The sequence below is a fragment of the Gopherus flavomarginatus genome, chromosome 6 (assembly GCF_025201925.1).
Source record: "Gopherus flavomarginatus isolate rGopFla2 chromosome 6, rGopFla2.mat.asm, whole genome shotgun sequence".
Classification (NCBI taxonomy): Eukaryota; Metazoa; Chordata; order Testudines; family Testudinidae; genus Gopherus; species Gopherus flavomarginatus.
This window is the reverse complement of record NC_066622.1, coordinates 33703356-33728919: the sequence shown is the minus strand read 5'-3', so window position 1 is coordinate 33728919 and position 25564 is coordinate 33703356. Positions and strand designations below refer to the sequence as shown.

At 43.6% G+C, this 25564-nt stretch overlaps 1 protein-coding gene across 8 annotated transcripts in view; it reads left to right on the top strand.

Moving 5' to 3' along the window:
- The window catches only part of LOC127054120 (RNA-binding protein 4B-like), a 92205-nt gene that overhangs the window by 1084 nt on the left and 65557 nt on the right, over positions 1 to 25564 (top strand). For 5 of the 8 annotated variants that reach the window (XM_050959864.1, XM_050959862.1, XM_050959851.1 and 2 more), the window contains exon 2: positions 904 to 1326. In XM_050959864.1, the coding sequence (XP_050815821.1) occupies positions 915 to 1326 (412 nt within the window). In that variant the 5' untranslated portion in view covers positions 904 to 914. Of the gene's footprint in view, positions 1 to 903; positions 1327 to 8003; positions 8250 to 9715; positions 10436 to 13951; positions 14577 to 25564 lie in introns of those variants that run through there. The other 3 variants (XM_050959857.1, XM_050959867.1, XM_050959856.1) reach the window with 3 other exon arrangements.

Genomic DNA, 25564 nt, shown 5'->3' with positions numbered 1-25564 from the left:
GCTTATTGAATGTGCAAGGAGAGGATTTAGGAAGCAGAGTGCAATTATCTGAGTTAGGATTTGACCTGGGGACTGCAGTTACCATCTTTGTTTATACAAAATGTACCATGGGATCTTAGTGAATTATGCTGGTCCAGGCCTTAATTCTGTCTTTCCTACAAAAGGTGCATCTCCAACAGCAAAGTGCCTAGAACCCCATTCAAAGTCACTGGTACCAAATTCCCTACTTTATTGTCAAGAACAATTTTAATGGGACATAGGTCATCTCCCCTGATTGTACTTAGCTTTCATGTCAATAGACTACGTGGATAGGACCCTATCACTGAAGAGTATTTGGTAAAGCTTATATAGGAAGGATAGTCTAGTGCACGGGTTGGCAACCTTTCAGAAGTGGTGTGCTGAGTCTTCATTTATTCACTCTAGTTTAAGGTTTTGTGTGCCAGTAACACATTTTAATGTTTTTTATAAGGTCTCTTTCTATAAGCCTATAATATATAATTAAACTATTGTTGTTGTATGTAAAGTAAATAAGGTTTTTAAAATGTTTAAGAAGCTTCATTTAAATAAAAATGCAGATTCCCCCGGACTGGTGGCCGGGACCTGGGCAGTGTGAGTGCCACTGAAAATCAGCTTGCGTGCCGCCTTTGTCACAGGTGCCATAGGTTGCCTAGCCCTAGTCTAGTGGATGGGATACTGGATTGGAACTCCGGAGACCTGGGTTCAATTCCCAGATCAGCTATACTCCTTGCTGGGCAAGTCATTTAATCTACCCTGTGCCTCAGCTCCTGCATCTATAAAATAGGGGCAATACTGTGGTGAAGAGGGCCATATAAATACAGAGATGTGAAAGAGCATTGCACTTGGATGAGTGCTTCTCCTTAAACCACTTTCCTCTTCCACCAGGCTCTGCCAAGATGGTGAAACTCTTCATTGGGAATCTGCCCCGGGAGGCAACGGAGCAAGAGATCCGGTCACTCTTTGAGCAGTATGGGAAGGTGCTGGAATGTGACATCATCAAAAACTATGGCTTTGTGCACATTGAAGACAAGACAGCGGCTGAAGATGCCATCCGTAACCTGCATCACCACAAGCTGCATGGTGTCTGCATCAACGTGGAAGCTAGCAAGAACAAGAGCAAGGCCTCCACCAAGCTGCATGTGGGCAACATCAGCACCACCTGCACTAACCTGGAGCTGCGGGCCAAGTTTGAAGAGTATGGCCCAGTGATCGAGTGCGACATAGTGAAGGACTATGCCTTTGTGCACATGGAGCGGGCTGAGGATGCAGTGGAGGCCATCAGGGGCCTAGACAACACAGAGTTCCAAGGTGAAACATGAACCAGGGCAAGTGCAGCCTTCACTAGGACTAGGTAGCGCCAGGTTCTGTCCAGAAGATCAGGTCAGGTGGAAATCTGTTGGTCGTCGGGCCCTAATTGTGCTGAATGAATAATGAAGTACCTGGGTAGCGTTCGGACTGATCATGTTGTCTGGATGAGTTTTTCAGTGTAGATGCTTAACACAACAAGAAGTGCAGAGTTCTTGGGGAGTTGTTTAGGAATTGGATAAATCATGGTTTTTGTTCAAGTTAAAAAAGTGCTTTCATTGGATTTGAGAGATACTTTCAGTTACCTATGTCTGGTTAACGAACTAGGTAATTCAGTGCTGCTTCTCTGGAGAACTGTTGTCATACATTTAATAGTCCTGTGGCTGCAGCTGTGGTTGAAAAAGTGTTACAGGAGATTGAAGGGTATTGACATAGCTGTGGGGAGACCAGGACTGGAATTGCAGGGGGCACTGTGGGTCATGATTGAGTTTCATGGGCAGAACTGTGTGTTTGCGGAAGCCCGGGACTTGAATAGCAGGGTTGAGATTGCAGGGCATGGCAGAAATGTGGCAGGAGCTTGCATGAGACCAGACATGTTGGTCCCTCATCTTTAGGAGTATTTAAAGCCTTGTGCAATTATTAAAAGGTGTTAAACAAGAGATCTTTCCTTCCAAAATATTTTAAAGGTGACCTGCAAGGAGGGGTGGAGGGAGGAAATGGACTTCTCTGCTTTTTTTATGATCCATAAAGTTGGTCTGAACAGATTAAATTAAAACTCCTGGGTTTTTTTTCCCTACACCAGAAATTTGGGTTTTGTTTATGGTGTGAGTCTAGTTCTCTAATCATGAGACAGTGATGACCTCACAAAAGTGAAGAGTGAAAGCTGAGGTTATCAAGAGGAGAAGGGATTTTAGTTAGACAATAACTTTGTCTTTCTCTGTTAACTCCTAATGAACTTCAGTTATCAGTCAACCTTTTTGAATAAGGAAGCCTTTATTAATTTCTCCTTTAAATTGTTAGAGCTCTGAGATTTCCCAGTAGTCCTGCAGAACTAAAGAAGATCAGACTTGCATTCCTGACCTTTATAAGGTTAAGACCAGTGTTAGACATTAGACTGGTCTGTAAAAATTGTCTTTTTTTTTTTTTTTTTTTTTTTTTTAACCACCAGTGTATTAGAACAGGAACAAATAAGAGTAAGTCGTTAGTCTCCAATAGGTTTAGCCTTAGACAGTTAGCCTAATTACAAAAAAAAGTTACTTAACTGAGTTACTTTGACTCAGAAGAATGTGAAAAAAAGTGAAACGAAGGTTACTCCTGGGAGGATTCTGCATGACCGATCCTGCTCCCCACCACCCTCTGAAAATGTGCCCCCTCATTCCCTTGTATTCCTGCCCCGCAGAATTCCTGTGCTTCCCTGCAGAAAACAGGGAAGCGCTGAGGGGGTGGGGGTGGAAGAATGCAGGTTTTTTGGGGGGATTGCTCCCCTTGAAACAGATGCAGCATGGGGGGGCACATGGGGTTACAATCTGGTGCCTCCTCCCTCATTTCTGCATGCACAGAGCTACTCATCTGAAGGAGGCAGTCTTGGCTCCCCTGACTCTGCAGCTGAACGGTGCTTCCTGGATCCTAGTGCCAGTTGTGCTCCCCTTCTGTGTGCTAGGAGCCTTCCTGTTTTCTGTGCAACAGTGAGTGCCCACGATGGGGTGGATAAGGGAGTGGGGGAATGAGGGGAGGGTGAGGGAAGAGGCAGTGGGGAAAGAACAGGAGTGGAATGTGAGAGTGAGGGGAGGGGAATTGCAGGGGGAGCAGGAGACCAGCATCCCTTTGGCCACTGCTGGGGCTCCATCGTTAAGCAGGCCCATCGAACTCTCACCCTGACAAGCCCTAACCCCCTACACCTGGATCCCTCTGATGAGCCCCCCAGCCCACTGATCCCCAAGTAGTTGCACCTTGACTCCCACCCCATCAAGCCCTGCTCCCCTGGCATTTGGAGCTCCCCCATCTCCCCACACCCATACCCCCCCTGCTGAACCCCAGTCACCTTCACCTGGATCCCTTGCAGAGTCCCATTGCCCCTGGACCCGGAGCCCCCCAATGAACCCCTGTGCATCCAGATCTCCCACTGAGCTGTTGCACCCAGATTGTCCCACATCTGGTTCCCCCCCACACTAAGCCCCTCCATACTTAGGTCCTGCTGGGCTGAGCCTGCCTACCCACATTTAGTGCACCTGGCACAGAGGGGCAGAGCCCCAGGGTGTTTCTGAGGCAGGCCCAGCCATTGCACTGTATCAGGTCAGGTGCAGTCTCACTGCTGAGTCCCTGTACCGCAGGAGGTGGGGGATTCAGGGTGATCCCACCTCAGTGCAGCCAGTGAGCGGCCTATGCTTCCCGTTGCCATACTGGAGATACATTTATTTATTGACAAAAAATTTTGCAGAATTTTGAAATATTGTGCGCATAATTATTTTTTGGTGCAGAATCCCTCAGGAGTAGAGGGTCTAAAAATGAAAGAATGGCACCATGATGCAGTCAGAATGGAAGGCCATGGCAATCTTGCTGTAGTATTTGACAGTATTTGACTGAATAGGTGATCAATTGACCTTATTTGACCAGTCAGCTGACTGACTTACCAAGCCTACTTAAAATCTCCCTGGCTGCCTTAAGCATTGTAAAAAGGCTGAGAGATGTCTTGAAGACTCTACCTACAAACTTAGCCTGAGACAAATTGACTTAGTCAACTAAAAAATGGGAGGTCATGGTAGGGGATGAATTGATATTGACTTGTTCTGTTGGAACTCTTGAGCTGTGGAGCATGGGAATTACCAAAATGGATCAGAGATGTGGTCTTTCTAGTCTGGTATCCTGTCTCTGACACCAGCCAATACCAACTGCTTCAGCAGAAGTTTCAGAGGACCCTGTAATAGCATTGATGGGATAACTAGACCCCAGCAGAGGTTAGCTCTTTCCCTGAAGCAGGAGACTTTAAATCTCTTCCAAACTTACTTTTTTTTTTATAACACTTACTGTTCTTGTTCTGGCTATCTTTATCTCTGTAAATGGTCAATACTCTTTGAATCCTGCTTAATTTTTGATCTTGGTGATACCTTGAGGTAGTGAGTTCCATATGTGAATTGTGCTCTGTGTGGAAATAATGTTTCCTTTGACCTGTTTTAAAATTGCTCCTATCAGTGTTGTGGAATATCCCCATGTTTTTGTATGATGAGAAGGTAAACAGCGCCCAACCTACTGCCTCTATCCTATGTGTTGTTTTGTGTATTTCTATCACATTATCTCATTTGTCTCTAAGATAAACAGCCCCACTCATTTAATCTCTTCATATGAGAATTTTTTCAGGCTCATAATTCTCATCACCTGTCTTTGCCCTCATCTGTTTCTGATTCATACTTTATGGAGCAGGGCTGACCAAAATAGAACACAGTACTCTAGGTGGAGGTGTCCCAGTGACTTATAGAATGGCATTATATCTTCAGGATTCTCCATCCCATCCCTTATATACCGTAGCACTTTGCTACTGCACAGAGGTTTCCATTGACTTGGCCAGAATGGTGCCCAGATCTCTTACAGAGTTGATTTCAGCTAATTTAGGAACTTAGTAAGTGTTCAGATCAATGCGCATAGCAGGGAATACTTTCCATTTATCGACACTGAGCAGTGGCAACAAAACAGGTGTCAATTTTTGCCATTCTCAATGTTTGGTTGCATGAGCTGTCTCTGCTCCAGCACTACAAAAGCCATCTGTTAGTGCAATGTGGAAAGCAAGTGGATTTGTAGACTGTCGTGTTACACCTGTGCACAGAGCTTTGGGTCCTACAATGGATACACCCTATCTAGTCTTGGGAGTTGGGCTGTGAAACTCTATCTACGCTAACGGGCTTGTCTGGTACAACCATTGAAAGTGATGCTGCATCTCTCAACACCTCATCCCCAAAGTTAATCTGTTAAGGGTTTGTAGGCATAATTTCTAGTAAAGAAACAGCTGCTTTTCTGTTTAGAACAGAATATTTGTCTTCTCTTAGAAGCGGCAGCCAGGTGTGTCTTTAGGCAGCTCTGTAAAAGAAAGGGTGTGTGCTTGGAGGCCTGACTGTCTTGGGTCTAAAACGCTGCATTGCACATACCCATACGGCCTACATAGAAATTAATGGGATCTTAGGGCGATTAGCCATTTGAAGCTTGTGGCAGTGCTGCTATTAATGCATGAGTGCTTGTTTCATGTTTCTACTAATAAACTTCTCTGTACCGTATGTAGGCTGACATTTGGTTTCCATTTTCTAGTGACAAGCAGAAGTAGAATTCTCTCAACTGGTTATATTCTTCAGACTATGAAACAAAGGGTGTTTTGCACCTTGCCACTAATTCTTCTGTCCCAGGCTTAGTGACCAAAAGCTGCTAGCACCCCAAATCTAGGCTTGGCAGAATTTTATGTTCATAGATCTGTCGCATCTTATGCTGGGGTTACGTTCCGCAGTCAGCACGTTATGCGATTTTCGCGTTACGTGCTTAGTCAAAATTACATTGAGTGTAATGGCAGGGGGAATCGCCTGTACTACAGGTACAGTAATAAAATTGTTTTTCTTTTTTTTGCCAACCGTGTAAAGCTGAAATTGCGCATGTTAAATACGCATAAGATGCGACAGACCTGTATAATATTTTGTTGGATAGTATTGACTATTTTAAATCAACAAAAATTTTAAAAAATGCTTTAAATGTTCACAGTTGTGTGAAATTAGGGGAGGGAGGGTCAGACAATGGTTATTTAATGACAGTAGACATTGAGATTCAAAACATTAAAGATTTATAATAGTTAAAACACAGTGTCAACATCACATCAAAATATACAAAGTAAATATCCTTAATCAAACTCTTAAGTTCTCAAGCAGCATTTTTCTTATGTTGCCTATCTGTAAATTTTAATTATCGATGGAAATATTTTTTCTACTGGTTAGTGTATGTACAGTGAAATAGATGTTTTCTGATTAAATATCAAATTCTTCCAAGCCTACGCGTAGCACTTCCATAATTCCCATGAAATAAGCAGGTGGGTCCTAGCCCAGTTCCTGTTGAACAGGTGTGCACCTTTCATAAACACACTGAAAGTCCAAAGATTGAACTGGCCATGGAGGATGAACCCGCCTCTCTTCGACGTGGCCCTCCAGGTCAGGATTGAGACATGTGGTCTGGGTGGGGATGCTGGCACATTGTGCAGGCATTGGTAGTGCCAGACCTATTTTATAGATAAGTTACTTCAGCTTTCAGGGCTGCCAGTATGGTACACTACACCATAGTGTGTGTGGGAAATCTAGAATATATAAAAGATGACGTTCTTGTGTTTTGTTTTTTTTTCTGAGTGCGACTTTATTACTTGCTTCTGAAAACACAAGCACCATTAGGGGTAACATTTTCAAAAACAAGTCACTTAACTTCTTAAGACCTATTTTCAAAAGTGACATGGGCACTTTTGAAAATGGTACACTTGATCTATAACGCAGTGCCCATGGGCACCATGGCAACTTCCAGGGCGTCTAAGTGCGCCCGCGTACTGGCCAGTGGACCAGCATCCGCTGAAATGCCACTGACAAGCAGCGTCATCCAGAGGCAATGCCGCTGGCATTTCGGCAGCAACGCCTCTGGATGAAGCTGCTTGTCGCTGGCATTTTGGCGGCGAAACCTATTCACGTTGCCGCTTGGCGGCATTTTGACAGATGCTCGTTCGCCACCACAGTCCTCTGTGGCTCATCGTCTGGCACTTGCCAGACAAAAAAAGGTTGGGGACCACTGATCTATAACATGGGGAAGTTGGCCATGCTGCACCCAGACCATCTTCACAGATATGCATCCTGGCAGACCACCATATCTCACTTCTGCGAAAGATGTTTGAGGCAGAAGGCCCAGATGGGACTTGTTCAAAGAAATGCTTGAGAACAAGAGGGCATGCTCATTTCAGTCAAATGTACACCCAAATAGTGGCCTCAAGCTCCTGACAGCTAAGAATAGCTATTTTTAACTGGAACTGTGCAGAGGTATTTCTGGCCATGCGATGTCTTGGCAGACTGCTGTGGCGAATATACACTCTTTTAAGGATTCTGTGTGACAAGTCTATCTGATCTACATTGGAGTAGCATGGAAAGTGCCTTTGCGTTAATCTAGTCCATCCCTCATGATAAAATGGAATATAAAAAGGGCTGCTCAACTCTTACTGCAGAGTTTATTTGGTAGGTTGCTATGGTCAAGTATCCTATATCTGGCTTTCCAGCCCTGAGCCTACAGCACTTTCCTACCTGTTTAGTATCCATCTCAAACACTTGATGTGAAGCACCATAGAGGGCGAATGCAATGGTGTCCTTCTCTGTCAGGTAAGTGCCGTAGTGGTAAGTTGCTTTGCTACTGTAAACACTGGCTATATCTCTGTAATTTAAGGTAAGTCAGGTTGGCAAGAGATCACCCATAAACTTGTGCAGTTAAACTGGGACTGTTTATGGACCTTCTGGCTACAGGATTACTGGATTCTGTTGTGATTTATGTTCTGTAACATCTAACTGAAATGGTGGCTCTTGATGTAGAATATAATCTGGGCTTTGACTCTCTGAATGCTGCTGAGGACTTGATACTATGTCGGACATAGAGGTTGCATGTTGTGGTTACAATGCTTTTTTCTTTTCCAGCTTCATGTGCAGAAGCTCCTTCGATGTCACCCAGTTGGAGGGATCCTCTCACCTCTGCTTTTATACATTGCAAAGCACAGGAATGGTGATCAATAAATAGCTTTAATACACTGAAAGTAGCAAGTAACTCAGTAATTAAAACAACTAAATATTTTTCAGATTAGCTGGCAAAAGTGCTATACTTAAATCTGAACTTAATACCAAAACTACAAGGATCCCTACATTATGCTCCTTGAAGTATTGGCTGTTTCAGTCTCTTGTCCTACAGTCAAAACTTTGAGTGACAAGTAGACAGTTTCTGGTCTGAAATGCTCCTTTGCTTTGGGCTAACTGGCAAATCCACTTTCTTTGTAGTACATCATCTACATCTAGCATGTAACTACAGCATTCTTGCTGTTCTAAGGTGCATGGTATAAGAATCTAAATAGAATAGATTGCCTCCTCTGCAAGGAGAAGCTCACTTGCTGTATGCAGTCAGCAGAGCCATCTTGGCAAAAAAAAACTGCCAAAGAAAAATCTAGCACTGAGTTCTGCAGAAATCACTGATATTGAAAACAGAACAAGAAGTTAGGTTCGCAGACTAAACATGCAGCCAAAGTGCTTGCAGTGTGAGAAATTTCATGTGTAGCTTTTTCATTTGAGGTGGAAGAGCAAATTGCTCATACAAAACTGTTAATGATCCAGAGGCTTATAGCTAACTTGCATGGAAAGATTGCCTTACACAATTTGGGTAGTGCTTTCAAACCTGGCAGTCTAAACTTGCATATCAAGATTGCTGTAAAGGCATCTAAATAAATGGCCTGACATTCAGAGCAGCCCCCACTGACTTCAGTGTCAGAGGAAAATGTTTTTCCACAAAACTGACCATAAGCAATGGAAAACCACCAGCACATGCAGTAGTTCTACAATGCTTTGTCCAATAGCCCAGGACTTCTATATCCATCCTGCTACTTTTTCCCATCAGATGCTTCAGGCTTTGTTTTAAAAAAGAGGTTAAAGATCTCTTTGGACATTGGTAGGAGCCATCTCCATGCCCTTTCTGCCAGTTAACATCTCCTGGTCTCCCCTGTGGCCTGGATGGTGGGCACGTGGTTCCTTTTCGTTTAGCTGCTCTGCAAATTGCCTGCCATAAGATTGTTGTGGTGTGAGCTTATTGTACGTCTCTGGTAATGCCCAGCCTTCACCAGGCCTGGGAGTCTAGACCATTTTGAATTGTACTTGGGCTGCCAATGTATGTAACTTTCTTGAACTTGAACCCGCTTGCTAAGTATGGTAGTTCATGCTGTGGTGTTCTTGGTCTGCTCTGACAAGCATTATATGCATATCTTCTGAAAAGTCATCTTGGGATTTTTCAGGATGTTTCCTTCCAGAGTTCCATCAATAACCATTCCAAGACAGATACAATCACTGGAGATCTTGGGAGTTCTGTCTATTCTTTGGGCTCCACACCACTTCACGTGGGTAAATCTTAGTAGACAGTGAGGAGCCAGTATCCCATAAAAGCTGACAGGTAAAATTGTTGGTTTGACTCATGGGCAGAATGCTCAATAATTGTAGCTATCTGGTTAGATGTATTGAGGGGTTGAATCGATCAGCTTGTCTTGATACATTTTAAATCAAGATCTAATATGCTTTGTTTTGTTACAAATCTTGTAGTTTTCCATGTGGCATCAGTTTATTATAGCAACCATTCTTGCGTCTGTTTCTTAAAGGCAAGCGGATGCACGTGCAGTTGTCCACCAGTCGGCTCAGGACCGCGCCCGGGATGGGAGACAAGAGCGGCTGCTATCGGTGCGGGAAAGAAGGGCACTGGTCTAAAGAGTGTCCGGTAGATCGCACGGGGCAAGTGCCTGACTTTACCGAAACCTATAATGAGCAGTACGGAGCGGTGCGCACTCCCTACCCCGCGGGCTATGGGGAGACCATGTATTACGATGATGGGTATGGAGCAATGGTCGACTACTACAAAAGATATCGCGTGAGGCCCTATGCTACGGCATCTGCATACGACGCCTATGCAGAGCAAACAATGGCCCAGTATTCGCAGTATGCGCAATACTCCCAAGTACAAACCACAGCCATGGCCGCCACCACAGCCATGGCCGCCACCACAGCCATGGCCAATCGCCTCACTGCTACCCTAGACCCTTATGATAGAGCGCTGCTGCCAACCCCGGGAGCAGCAGCAGCGGCAGTAGCTGCAGCTGCAACTGCCGCTGCAGCAGCTGCATCCTCCACCTATTACACCCGGGATAGAAGCCCCCTGCGCCGCACGGCAACCGCAGCCACCACCGTCGGAGAGGCGTACGGTTATGAACGTTGTCAGCTGTCTCCAGTCTCGTCGGTCGCTCGGGCCTCCCTCTACGATGTTCAGCGTTTCGGGCGGGAGTCGTATGCAGACAGGGCGCGGTACTCTGCGTTTTGAGTTGGAGGTGAGAGCACTTTCCGGTCTAGTTCATAGGTTTTTATCCTGATACTTTGAGGACCTGGGGATCCTCTTCCTAGGTTCTAAGTACCTAACATACCTGGTGCTACAGGGGCACGTTTGGCCCTGTATCACTGGATGATAGCAAAAAGTGCCTTACACCTATTAAACTCTGAATTTCACTTGTCAGGCATTTGGCAAAGCTTTGATCCTTGTTAGGAATTTAAATCAATCATACTTCAGGCCTTTTACTTGGAAGTAGACATTTTCCAAAGCTAGGATGTAAAAATGAAATGTAAACTGAGTCAAGTCCAGAAATAATGCATGTTTTTCTGAGGTATCTGTCACCAGAGTATCCAGTACATTGTGCATATAACTGAAACAGGTGTACATGCAGGGCTTGGAACATTTCCCCCAAATAGGGCATGTTTTATATTATCTGTGCTGCTACTGTACAAGTACAAGACCAGAAATGAAATTATGGGGATACAGCCAGGGGATTGATTGTCAGTTCCTGCAGTTAAAGGCCAGAGCATGATTACAGTTGTGTAAGAATAAGCTCAGATTTATGATGAGGGTTGTTGAGCGCTCTGGCCCCCCCACCCCCTTGGCGGTGTTCCTTCACACTCATGTACTGGGATGTGATGTTGTGGGAAGCTATTTAGGACCCAGAATATCTAGGGCATTGTAACTTGCAGTGAGCACGAATTTCCAGGTGAAATGACTTAAACTATTGTGTGAACGGTGGGTGTAGTTTCCACTGAGCAGTCTCTTCTGTACTAGATGAATTGTCCCAGTGGCCTTGTGGGAGCTCCCACAGAGAGGGAGCTATAGTAGTCTAATTTAGGAAGGGGGAGGGCACATGCGCTGAACGAGTCAAAGATGAAAGAAATTACTGGCACTTGTTTGCTCCTCTTGGGACTTCAGGAGCAGAGGTGAATCAGGGAGTTAAGGCCTTCAGGGCAGGGGCGCTGTCTTACTGGTCTGAACTACCACAAATACAGTTCACAAAATAATATTTGGAGCTTGCAAGTTGCCTGAGAGTCAGGAGAATGTCTTGCATTGAGGATAATGGTCACTGTCTTGTTTGTTCCTGCCAGCGAGCATCCTGTTTACCATAATGCCTGCTCCCAAGGAACAGGAGCATTCACCCACAACTGCTTTAACTTGTCTCAGTTTAAACAGTTGGAAGCTTGTGGCATAGCCTCCAGTGATACTAGGTGACCTAGGAGGGGCCAGAGGATTTGACAGATGATTGAGGATTAGAATTCTCAGCTTAAATTTGAGCCCCCTCTTACACACCTGGTGTAGCTGATCTGTATGATCTGTCCAGTTCTCCTACCAGTCTGTAGTTGTGGGAGGGACTTCACTTTATAGGGTTGGATTCTTTGCTCAGCTTCCTAGCGGGAAGGACCTGGGAATCTGCTGAGGCTCCTCTTGCTTGTGGCCAGGATTCAAATGTAAAAGTAATGAGAGATCAGAAGTTTCTGACTCCAATAACAGCATTGTACTCTGAGCTGAGTTTAGCCCAAGTAGTAGCATTTTGTTCTTCAATGACTTGTTTGATTACAGCAAAAGAGGCTGAGGCAGTGCATTTCCAGGGGTTGCTTTTGTTGTAGTGCATTGGAGAGTTATCTACTGATTTCCCCCACTGAGTAGGCCATTCTGCATCCTCTCTCAAAAGTGCATTAGCTGTTAGGTTCATATAGGGTTGCAATGAATCTTGTAATAGTTTTCAATTTCAGTGCAAGAAGACACCAAGCTGAATACAAGACACCATGTCTGTTGGGATTTAGGCACTTTGAACACTTTACCCTTAATCCCTAAAGTCAGCTGCTGAGAGTCTGTGTTCAGGAAGCCGTTTCTGCAAGTAGGGTCCTTGGGCACTTTAAACTTTATTAAAATAAACCTTGTGTAAAGTAAATGGGGTGTTTAAAACAAAATTTCTTGGCCATTGTTTAAAGGCCAAAAGGTAAAATTTTCAGAAGTACCTAACCCCTGTTGACTTGGGTTCCTGTGTCACTTTAGTGCTTTTGAAGACTTCACCCAAAATCTTCTGGAGACTGAGCTATCTGATTTCTTAATTCTCTCTTTAATTCAAGCTATCTTTGAATTGTGAGCAAGAACAACCTCAACCTGGGAAGCTATTTTTAGTCCATGTTCTGGAAACTTAGATCCACAGCAAGAAGATGAGCTTCTAAATGGGCTAGAGATCTTGATCTTACTGCATTTCAGAGAAGATATTTGAACAGGGTTTTGTTAATGCCATAACTTGAATACTACACTTAACTGTATTAAAGTACAGAGATTGTTTAATTGGCTCACTCACACCAGTAGCTACAGCACAGCAGATGCCTCCTATAAAACTTTGTTTAGGCACATTCTAAGAAGCAGAACTACTCTCTGTCCTTGGAAAAATCTTCCCTGCCACCTAGAAGTAGGTGGAGCAGGCCTGTTGTAAAGGACCAGGTCAATGTACTGATGGAAGCCCTCCATGCACTTCTTATCACCCCAGTAGCGGGGGTGGGCACAGATTTTAATCAGGATGTCCATCCTGGGCCCCATGTGAACATTAGGTCTTCGGTATCAGGCTCTGGCTATTAGAAGTCCAGTTGGCTTGGCACTCCCTTGCCCTCTAACTACTGGGAAAAGGAGCTTTCTCTTCTCCCCACACCAGCTGGTTGTTGGTAGGGAAGGGCCAGGATGAGAATTCTGCTGCTTCAGCCCCTGCTGTGGTGTTTGCTTTGCCAAGCAGCTATAAAGTGAAACTGACTTGGTTGTTGGCTTCGTAGATCTGCCTAAGGAATTCTGAATAGCAGCTATGAACAGAATTGGTTTAGTTAATTTTGTTTTGCTGCTTGGCAAAATGATGTGCATCAGCAGAAGCACTAGATCTGCCTGCGGACTCAGTTATGCTGTACTGGTCAGATTAGGAAGGCTGTCTAAAAACTAGACAATCTTTTAACTGAAAGAACTTGAAATGGATTCCAGTGTGGGAGGGCTGCCTGCACATGCTCTGGAGTAACTTTTTTCAAAACTCAGTCATTGGTCATTAAGGACCCATTCCTGTACAAATATAATCGTAGTTTTTTTTCCAGAGTTTGGAGGTCAGTTTCCATACAGTTGCCTCTGACAGAGGAAATGGAGTATAATTACACACAAAGTGGTTTTCTCTCTAAATGCAATGAATTCTATAAACAAGCAGCTCTTCGCGGTAAAAGCAAAAGCCTGAACTTGTTTGACCAAATCACAGCCAAGACCAAGAAGTAAACATGAAGCCCAATTTTATGTCTTTGGTTTTGGACCCAGTTAACACAGAGCTTGGAAACAGGAACCTCATTAATGCTATAACCATTAAGGATTTCTCATGTTGATTTTTGTGGCTTTCAGGAACAGATAGGTTGACTTCTTTTCTAGGAAATGCACCTCTTCTTTGTACAGGAGACTCAAGGTGGCCTGAGTGTATTTGAGGGCAGAAATCTGTCTTTAGGCCTTTGAATGAATTGTGCTTTTTATCTTTCAGGTAGGATATGTGCGGCTGGACGTCGGGTTCCTGTTGCACGTGAAATCTATATCGTACGTGTCAAACTGTACTGGGCTTCAAAGCATACTGATCACGGCTAATGCATTTACTCTTAATGGACATTTGTCTCTCTTCAAAGTGTAGTGAATAGTAACTTCTTAACTTCCTTTTCTATTTTTCAGAAATTGCTTTAAATAATTTTTTGGCCTCTTATTTTTCCATGACCCTAGAGCCATTATTCTTTGCTGTTCTCTGGGACCTAATACCCTTTACCCAATCTAAGCCCAGCTTTTGAGCTAGAGTAGTTGCAGTGCCAGTTTTCTCTTTTTTTGGAGACGTGCTTGGGATTACTGTCTTCCTCTTGCAGTTCAGTTTATAGCCTCCCTGTTTAATAGTATGTTTGGTTTTTTTTAAAGGTGAATAACCAGTCTTAGTTAACTATGAAATATTATATCTTAACGTAGTATTGCGAATTCTGCTCCTCTTAGTTCTAGCCTGCAGTCTGGAGTCGTCTCTTCTGCCCCAATATTATTTTTGGAATATAACCTGTAACTCTCCTTCTCTCTGAAGTTTAGCATCGTTTGACCGCCTCTCTTTTTCCAGCAAAATAAACACTTGTAACAGATGAGAGTATACTTGTGTCTTGTGTAAACCAGAACCATGCATGGTGCACTGGTCTAAGCTTGTGGGAGTGATTTTTATGGAATGAAACAGTTCAAGACCAAATACTTAAGCCGCTATTATAGTAGTGCCTGGAACTTCAAAGGACAGTGAAGGTTCCATTGTGGTAGGCACTGTAAATACACATAGCTATCACAAAGATTACAATCTAAATAGACAAGACAAGGGGCAGGAGTAGGGTGACCAGATATCCTGATTTTATAAGGACAGTCCCGATTTTGGGGGGCTTTGCCTTATATTGGTGCCTATTACCCCCCACTCCCATCCCGATTTTTCACACTTGCTGTCTGGTCCCCCTGGGCAGGAGTAGGGACTCAGTAACACTAGGAAAAATTTGTAGCTGATTTGGCAATTTCCTCAGCCATTGCATTATGCACTAGTCCTTTCCAGTTCACCTCTGAGCATTGTCTAGGACTAAGGTATATCCTTTGAGAGGCAACAGTAGGAAGGAATTTCTCAACTGTTGCAGGATTTACAGCCTTATTCATGCTGCTTTGATGTGGAACTTCCTCGTCAGGGTTGTATAGGGTCTGTGCTGCATGGGGAAAGAGCCACAGGCTGATCTCACTGCTTCTCAGCAGTTTCCTCTTGTGAGGAAGTTGCAGTTTGAAAAAGATAGAAGGAGGTAAGTAGATCTCTGCAGCAGCAACCCTGCTGCTGTCAGCTCTGTCAAATCCCTCTGAAGAGAGAAGCTGCTCTGTGTCCCTTGATAAACTTGAAGGGCATGAGCCAAGTTCAGAGTTGGAAGTGCCCGAACAAATCTATTTCCATCTAGTTTAGTCTACTCTGACTGTCTTATACCACCACTCTATAATCAGATCTGTAGTCTGCAAGGAAAGCAGGGTGAGGAGGTAGCTTGTGGCAGCTTATGATCTAGTTGCAAAAGAGGAAAAGCTCCTGAGCTGGGTAAATGCCTGTGTGAGATCCTGCACGAATAGTGTAGATACAAGAAATGTTTCTGATGTGCATTCCCAGATGAGTACGTGGAGGTACACTCACAGCAGTTGCCGTCTCAGTCAGGTGCCTTGCCTGTTAACTTCTGAAGTCTGAAGGTGACATACAAGGGCATTGTCTGCTCAGTGAAGAAACAGCAATTGAGCTGGTGTAGGATTAGAATGAGGAAGGTATTTTTTCCCCCCAGGGCATTGTGATTCGCAACCACTGCTCCCCTTGTACTTTGTTAGCTTTTTGAACTTATCCAAAGCTGCCTCATAGCCATCCTACTACTAAATCTTGCTTCCTTGTGGCCTGCTGAGTGGGCCATTGTAGCTGGTTCTCTTCCTGGGGGTGGGGTTTCCTGCTGCTTCCACCCCTGTCATCCTCAAATCTAGCTACCTAATCTAGTCTAGTGAATAAACGAGTAGGAAAACAGAAATAGTGTAAGCCTCAACAGCTCCCATCTGACCAGCTGAGGCCATTTTCTACACTCCTGTTTTAAATACCCTCTCTCACACCACCACTTTTGTCCATTGTCCTATGCTGCCCTTTTCCTATGGGGAAAAGTTCCCTGTCCAAATCTGTAAAGCCATCATCCCCTTATCCTCCAACTAACACATACCAAAAACTGCCTTCTTATGCTGGTGATCAATCTGGCTACATTAGGGCAACAAAAATAAGGTGTGGATCCTCAAATACTGTTGATGTGTGGATCTAAGCTCTTTGTGTATTTTCTGTAAACATTCAACACCTATGTCATCTTTCACAGCCCTTCCTTAAAGCTCTCTGCTGAGCAATCTACAAGAAGTTCAACACTAGGCAAGTGTGATGCTGTGACTTGCTTATCATGCTGCCTTCTGTTTGCCATGTCTCTTTATAGGTCTTTTACTGCAGGGCCTCTTTTTAGGTTGTGTGTTTATACAGTGGTTGCTATCCTGGGGTCCCTAGCTGCTCCTACAATACAGAATTGTTTACACAGTGCCTACATGGTGAGACTGAGCTGGTTAGCCTCCAGCTGCTCTTGCAATGAGTTTTATTAATAATGCTGCTTGCTTTCAAGAAAGACTCCACCCTTGCATAAAACACACACCTTGAGGTACAGGATTGCTCAGTAGACAGTAGCCCTTCTCTTCCCTGTGAAACATTGAGTTACAGATGTGGGTTACTGTCAAATAGCTGGAGCGGTAGGAGCCCCTCAATATTGTGTTCAGGATACTCTAAATACAAGTCAGCCTTTAGGCTAAGAAACTGACAAGTGAGTGACAGTTGGGTTGGTTTTGCTCCTGCTCCGTTCATGAATGTTCATACTAGAGGTGGCCACTCTGATCATCTAATTTGACTGGCATTTCACAACCCAGAGAAACACACCTAGTGATTTCTACATCAAGCCCAATTGCTGAGGGTTGAGCTAAAGCATAGCTTTTAAAAAGATATGTACAATTTCTATTTGCAGATTTAAGTGATGGGGGACAGAATTCCACCACAGTTCACTAGCAAGCCACAGGATAATGTAGAACTAGCCTGTGTAACTCATTCCCACATGACATCATTGAGGCCATAAGCTCTGCAGGATTCAGGATATCAGACACTTGCATAGTTAATGAGAATAACCAGAGTTAGAAAAGACATTAAAAATAAGCAGGTGTTTTGGAAGCAATGAGGACACAAGCCAATTTCTAGCTACAGGGAGGCAGTTATCCCATCACTGCCTACTGCAGATTTCCTTTCCTTGAACTATCTGGTGTTGGCTGCTCTTGGAGACAAGATACTGGAGTAGATGAACCCCAAGTGTGATCCATTCTGCCTTTTCCTGTTGTGGCAGAAGCTTGCACCTAGAGCAGATACACTCATTGAAAATCTGCATGGCTGACAAAGGAGCAGACTTGATGTAAGCTCATTGCTAACCCTTTGCAGGCAAGTGTGTGGTTTCTTGTGCATAGTCTGGTGATTTTGAGCCAACAGAGAGGCTGTTTTTAGCTCAAGTATTAATGTCCTCTCATGATTGCTAGGCTGGGTGGTGGTGGATTGAGATTCATTTACTCAGCAGATGGAGCTAAAATCTTTATTAAGGCAAAACACTCAGCAGGTAGTGATCAGTTACAAGTGGGAAGATCATCAGGTTGATTTCATTATAGTTGCCTTCAGCAGTGGACAGTACAGTTTCAACTTCCCTCTATTACACAAATAAGTTTTTATTTTTTCTTATACATCTGTGTTAACATGGAAATGAAAGCCTAACTCCCTTCCCCAGCAGTATAAGTTTAGTGTTAGTTCAAACCAACTTTTTCTAGCTTTTTAGTTACTTATCTTTTCTTCTTCCAAACATTATTATTTTACAATTTCTTACACATACACAGTTCTACTTCTGCTGTTAAATATTATCAGACCAGACATTTAAAATCCACAGCAGGCTTCTCTCAGGCCTAAATATGCCTTCACTCCCACCAGGCAGCTGTCTTGGAAAAGATGCACTTCTTTCACCTTGCTTGGATCTCCTTTTGTTAATGCGTTTAAATACTGGGAGGCAGATTTTCAGGTGTTGATAGTGACTGGCAGGCAGGGTTTTTTTCTAAAGCACGCAGCTCTCATTTAGACACAAAAAATAAGCAGCCAGCCTTGGTGTGAAAATCCCCCTTTCTCAATTGAATGCAACATGGAGGCAGCTGGATTCCTACCATCTGCTCTTTGGAGAAAGGGGGGGGGCTGTGTAGTCTCTGACACCAGTACCAGCAGGGTGCAGAATGCTGCTGCTGTGATGTGCTAGGACTTTGCACTGGTGTAAATGACTGAAGTGCAGGGTCCCACACCTACATGCTTTCCTTTCCCCCAAAGGATCAGGCTTTAACATAATTGCTCCATTATAGGCAGCCAATCAGAGCATGGCCCTTACAGGCCTCATTGCTTCCTGTGCAGCTGGTGGGGCTTGTAATTAACTTCCCCTTGGGTTGAACTACAGTGGTGGGAGGTTTACAGTGTGATGGAGGGAAACTCAATCCTGAGGAGTATTAAGGTTGAGCTAGGTATTAATCCCCTCCAAGGGCCAGGAGACCAGTGATAGCAGGACTGTTGACACCTCATCTTCCCACTAGGGGGTTGCAGGGTGAAAAGTTCTCTCAGGAACCCACCATTCCCCTCCCACCCCCCTTCCTTTTCAGAAGCACTCTGGTTTTCAATCCAAGGCCTGCTTTGGAAATGGGATTATAACCCTAATGCTCTTGTTATTGACATGGGAAATTAAAGTACACTGGGAAGTTATGGACAGTTCTCTGTGCTAAATGGGCCATACAGGTGCACGGAGGAGGGGGGAATCCCTCTGTTGGAGGACTAGGAGCTAATGGTGCAGGGGGGATTTCTGCTGAATGGGGAATGGTAGCTGTATCCCAGGTTTGGAGCTGTGGCGCAGACTACACCCATGTACGCTAAGCTCCCTCTGCCATCTAAAAGTGTGCAGGAAGGCTGGAGTATTTGACCCTGGTGAAGCCAAACTGCAAGGCCAACAAAAATATTCAGGTGGGCAGTTACATCAGTGCTTTCCAAGGGGCATGGATTAACATTCACATTGCACTTCCCATCAGTACCCAGCCCAGGCCAGTTAATGATCCAGCCAGCAGACCAAATTTGGTGATGAATCCTGGTCACCTACCACCTGAGGCATGTTGCACAGATGCTAAAATTTGCTTTCTCAGCCTGGGTCTGTCTCCTGGAGTTGTTCTGTACCACCAAGCCCCAGCCAGGGGGGAGGATGTGAATGGAGTCTGTATATGCTGTCCTAATATCTCAGTCTCCCCCTGCACCTCAGTCACGTTGAGAGTCTGGACAGTTATCTTTGCCATAAGCACTTTCATTGCCCCATCCACCTACTATACTCTTCACACATCTCAGGGAGAGGGTTTTTTGCTTCTCCCCCACTCCTCACCCACCAGACAGGAGCCAGTGTTTGGGGACAAGTCACGTCACGCACCCTGAGGGTTTAGGATGCACCCAACACATCTGTCCATCTACCCACTCAACCTGGGTCCTGCAGGTTGTGCTCCATCTGCTGACTGACGTGGGCATGCTTTCCAGCTAGGAAGGATATGCTGACACACGTTCCTGATAGACAGATCTCCATAGCTGAAAGGATGAGAACATCAGCCCACATAAACATTGAGTCTCTTACTGAACGCTGCTCCACTCTCAGCAACAAGTTCCACTGGCTAAGGGATGCAGTGTGTGTGTGAAAAAGTATTTCCTTTTATCAGCTTTGAATTTGCCACCTTTCAATTTTGATTTTCCTCTTGTCCTGATGTTATTAATATAGAAATTTCTGATCTCTTTTCTGTGCCTGTCATTTATTTATATAATTTTATCATGTCTCACTAAACAGTCACAATCTTTTTAGTCTCTCTTCATATGTACTTTTCCCAGTGTCTTAATCAGTCTCCTTCCCTGTCTCTGAATCCTGTCTAATTCTGCTCTCTCTCTGGAGATGAGATGAAAACCAATACCACCCCTCTAGTCTAGATGAGGATGACCCATTCATAAATGTTCGGTCACATTCCTTATGCATCCTACATTTTGTTTACTTATTTGACTGCTGCTGTTCATTCACCAGTGGTCTTCAGTGTTCACGGTTTCAGATGCCCTGGGCTTTCCCTAGAGCGGATACGGTTAATTTATAATCCAGTAAGGTATATAAATAGTTTAAAGAATCCCCTCCTAACATGCATTACTTTGCATCATGTTGCCCTCTCCCTTAGCATGGTTAGGGCCCTCTGCAGTTCCTCAGAGTCTTTTCTGACCTAAAAACATTGTGGCATATGTAAATTTTGCCATGTGGCTGCTCACTTCCTGGTCCCAATCATTTATAAATATATTACCACCACCCATCTTAATACAGAACCTCAGATCACAGCACTGTCAACCTCTGGCCACACTACCATTCATTTCTACTCTAAGACAGTTTTTGATTCAGGATGGTACTTCACATCTCATATTAGCACTAGTTTCCAGGGAGGGCATTTGTCAACAGCCTTTTGAAAACAAAGTATAGCACCCATTTCTCTTTCAAGTACTGTCTTACTGATATTCAAATATTTTTTCTAGCTGAATGAGACAATTTTTCTTTGGAGAAGCTTTGTTGGTTGGAATCTATCTTAATATGATTAGGTATTTTAGTAAGTTATCCTTTCAACTAATTTACTAGATAGAAATGAGACTGACTGATTAGTAACTCCCTAGAGCCTTTTTTTCCAAACACAGGTACACTATTTAATATTCTCCAGTCCAAAAAAAAAAGATTTTAATAAAGCATTATACCAGGGGTGGCCAAACTGGCTTGTGAGCCGAATACAGCTCTTTACAGTCAAAGTGAAGTTCATAGAGACACACACACTCCCCACACCCATTCTCCACCTACCAGAGTTTGTGAGGAGGGGAGAGGAGCTCAGGACCTCTGCCTTGCAGTAGGGTGATAGGGTAGGGACTTCTGCCCAGCAGGGACAGGGGTCTTGGGGCTTCAGCAGGAGTGGAACCGAAGCCCTGCCCAGCAAGTGCCTCCCGCCCTGGCTCTTGAACTTCTGAAGATTGTCGTATGTGCCTCGAAGGGTCGGTAAGTTTGGCCGCCCCTGCATTATACATTTTCCCTAGCAGCTCGGCCACTTCATGCCTAAATCCCCACAGGTTTCCAGCTTCAGCTATCAATTGTCTTAAACAACAAAAACACTCTTTAGTTATTTGCTCAGATTCATAGTCCTAATTTCATTCTTGCACATTGCCTACCACCATTTATGTTCTATTGCCTTCCTGTTTCCTGAAGGGTAGCCTTTTTTCTCCCTTAGCTGGACTCAAGCTGGGTAGCCTGATTGATCACTTGTTACTTTCTGATTTTTCTTGTGTACTTATGAGCTTTATTGGAATAGATTTAGCCAAATGGTAGTGAGTGGAAGTGACTGCTGCTTAACTGGCACAATACTAGCATAAAGGTATCAACTAATAGCAAGCCATTTAATGCTACCTGGCTCAATGCTAAATAGGGTAAAATTTGGAGTTGCACATGTAGTTCAATTTGTTTATAGTTTGTGGCACATCTATGACAGTTCAGCTGCTAGTAAGCTGAGTTTTGGTTTGTGCTTAGAGAGGAAGGAGTGCTAGGTACCTGTACTACTACTTGGAATATAAAATGTTGCGGTCTAAATTAGCAGTTGCCACTCAAGAAAGAGATCATGGAGTCACTGTGGATAGTTCTCTGAAAACATCCACTTGATGTGCAGTGTCAGTCAAAAAAAACTAACAAGAATGTTGGGAATCATTAGGAAATGGATATATAAGAAAATAGAAAATATATTACCATTATATAAATCCATAGTATGCCCACATCTTGAATACAGGATGCAGACCTGGTCACCCCATCTCAAAAAAAGATATACTGGCATTGGAAAAAATACAGAAAAGGGCAACAAAAATGATTAGGGGTATGGAACAGCTTCTGTATGATTCAAGATTAATGACTAGGACTTTTCAGCTTGGAAAAGAGACGACTAAAGGGGGAATATCATAGAGGTCTATAAAATCATGACTGGTGTGGAGAAAGAAAGAAAGTGTTATTTACTCCTTATAACACAAGAACTAGGGGTCACCAAATGAAATTAATAGGCAGCAAGTTTAAAACAAACAAAAGGAAGTATTTCTTCACACAACACACAGATAACCCATCCTTCTTTGCCAGAGGATGTTGTGAAGGCCAAGACTAAAACAGGGTTCAAAAAAAGAATATATACTCATTCATTAGCCCATTCATTTATAAGCCTACCCCCCAAGATGGTTAGGTAAAAATAGCAAAAACTGTATGACCCTTTCATAAGACAACCCTATATTTCAGGGATTGTCAAACTTTGGTTCCCTGCGTCAGGGTAAGCCACAGGCAGATTGGGACATTTTGTTTATTTGGAGCATCTGCAGGCATGAGCCCCTCGGCTCCCTTTGGCTGTGGTTTGCTGTTGGCAGCCAATGGGAGCGGCGGGACACGCCACTTCCCGTAGCTCCCATTGGCTGGGAAGGGTGAACCGTGGCCACAGGAAGCTGAAGGGCTCCATGCCTGCAGACACTACAGGTAAGCAAAATGACAACGTATTAGATACTCAATTCAATGATTCCATAGAGTTTAAAATCATCAAATTTTGATGTAGACCCATTTCTAAGCCAACCCCCGCTCTTTGATGCATCACTTTACCAAAAATATTTGGCTTATGAACAAGTGTATACGGTAGCTAAGTTCATGGAGGGGGTCCATCAATGGCTATTAATCAGGATGGGCGGGGATGGTGTCCCTAGCCTCAGTTTGCCAAAAGCTGGGAATGGGTAACAGGCAATGGATCACTTGATGATTACCTGTTCTGTTCATTCCTTCTGAAGTACCTGCATTGGCAATCACTGTTGGAAAACAGGATACTAAGCTAGATAGACCTATGGTTTGACCCAGTATGGCCATTCTTAGGTGTACTTAGTGCATGGGGTGTTCTTAAAACTATTTTCCTTAACTTTCTTCTAGCTGGATTTCCATGAAATTGAACTGAATTCTACTCCATATACTGTCTGCAGGCAGGATAATTATAGTGGGAAAATAGTTAATTTTTTAAAAATATTTTAATTCAGTCACTTAAGAGAGAGCCTTCAGCTCAGGTGGAGGGACAGTGGTGATTTTTGGCAGAGAGTGGTTGCCTTTGATCCTGCATGGCAGTATTCCATGGCGTACAGCAGTATGGAACTTTCCTTCTCTAGCTGAAAAACTTACAACCTGTTTTTCTTCTTTCCTCTCCTTGACTGTAAGAAACTACCTTTGTGACACTGCAGAATAATGAAAGTGCCAGCAGGGTAGTGGTTTAGAATTACATTGCAGCTTTACTTCTTTCAGTTATAGCACTTACTGTAGTGTGTCATTAATACATCTACTATAGACAGACAACTACTGGCACCTAGAAGCACATATAGATTTGGTTATCAGGTGTATTAGCTTTTTTAAATGCTGAATCAAGTATTGATAAAACCTTCAAATTGGTTACATATTCATCTCCACAAATCTCACTGGAGGAGAAGATTTAAAGGAAGAGTTTAACCTTTTACAGAAAATGCATCCTATATTCAAACAGGATAAGGTGTACATAAAGTACAAGTGACATTTCTGCACAAAAGGGCCACATTCCAATGAGTAATCAAGACCCTAGTACTTTTCTAGTAATTTCCTAGACAGTTTGTAAATAATTTCACCAGTAAGACTTCTGAACAGAAATACATTCTTCCCCTTTGGAGACCATTTAAAAGGATGCTGATGGAATTAAAATTCATACATAGAGTGCAGTGACAATAGCATGTTTATAAGGTAGTTTCTGTTGGTCCATGGGCTGGGAGGAACTATGAAAATGCAGTAGCAGGCCACTGTTGGTTTAGTCCCAAGGCCAGCACAGACAGTAACAAACCTTTGTATTGCAAAAGCTAGTTGCTAAGAAGTTACATTTGCATGTACTTGATAATGTGCACTAAATACTCTTACCTTCATTTAATGGAAAATCTTTGGTCTCTTACTGCAAAATGTGCAAATGCGCAAGGCTTTCTGAAACCTGAATACACTTCTCAGCTCAGCTTGGGTCTTCACAGAGCCGTGTCAGGCAGAGTTCATGGTACTAAGTTAGCAATGTGTTTTGTCTATGCCAGTTATGATGAGCTTAGCTCTCAAGGAGAGGGAGTTATTTCAGACAGTAGTGAGCAGATGCAGAGAGAGAAAGGTCTGGGTCCCATCTTCTTGGGAGTTAAGGGTAAAAGTACAATTACCATGAATCAGTGACAAAGGCAAAGATATTTAGCAAGGATACCTGAGATTCCTTTAAGCTGTGAGATATAAACCTAGAACTCACCACTTTGTGAAAAAAGTCTATCTTTGAGGTGTATCATTTTCAATACAACCAACATGTAGTGTTGCCAGTTATTTACACACTCAATCAGTTTCAATTTCATGTGTTTATTTTGCTTCCCTAAACTTCTGCTGTGAAGCTTGCGCTCTTACAAGTTCTTTGGATAGTGCTAGCTGCTCTCTGCAAACCAAAGCAGACTTGGGCCATGACTACGCTACATAATTAAGTCAACCTAACTTACATCAGCATACAGCTGCCACAGTAGTTTTATCACTTGTGCATGTCTACACTTTGCTCGTTGTGTCGGTGGTATGCTTCTGGTGAGGATGCATTTGTATCGATTGTACTTGTCAGTGTGGGGCATTGTGGGACAGTTCCTGAAAGCTATTAACAGTTGACATAAGCAACGCAGTAGCTACGCTGTGTCGACCTAACTTCGTTGACCTTGACTCTATGCTGCTCGTGGAGTTGGCACTGCCTGGCAGTTATGTCAGCTGGTGCAAAATTTAAGTGTAAACACTTCCATAGTTAGGTCAACATAAACTGCCTTGTTTCTACCTGTAGTCCAGCCCTCAGTCTGTCTGCACAAGCAATTTATGCTGGAATAATTATGTTGCTCAGGGGCATGGAAAATCCACACAGACCTAACTCCCAGTGTAAACAGCGCTATGTCAATGGGAGGGCTTCTGTTGATACAGCTACAGTGATGGGAGAAGCTCTCCTATTGGCATAGATAGCATCTTTGCTACAGCAGTGCAGCTGCAGCATTTTAAGTGTAGACAAGCAAGCCCTTGGAGATAAGAGGAAGCTTCCCCTGGAGGAGTTTCCTCCTGAGTCCTAATATTAAAGATTTGTTTGTGTCCCAATTGAAGCAGGTTAGCTTATATCCCTCAAATGTTTAATTTCATTTTTTAAATGGCTGTTATTGCCATAAGTGTCAAATCCCTTTTTAAAGCCTCGAACTCTTGCTCTTAATGCTGCCTTGGGACAATTAGGGTTGGTCTATGCTGAAAACTTAACATTGGCATAGCTACATCTCTCAGGGGTGTGAAAAAAGTCCACTGTCCCTTAGAGATGTAGCTATGCCAACCTAACACCCAGTGCAGACAGC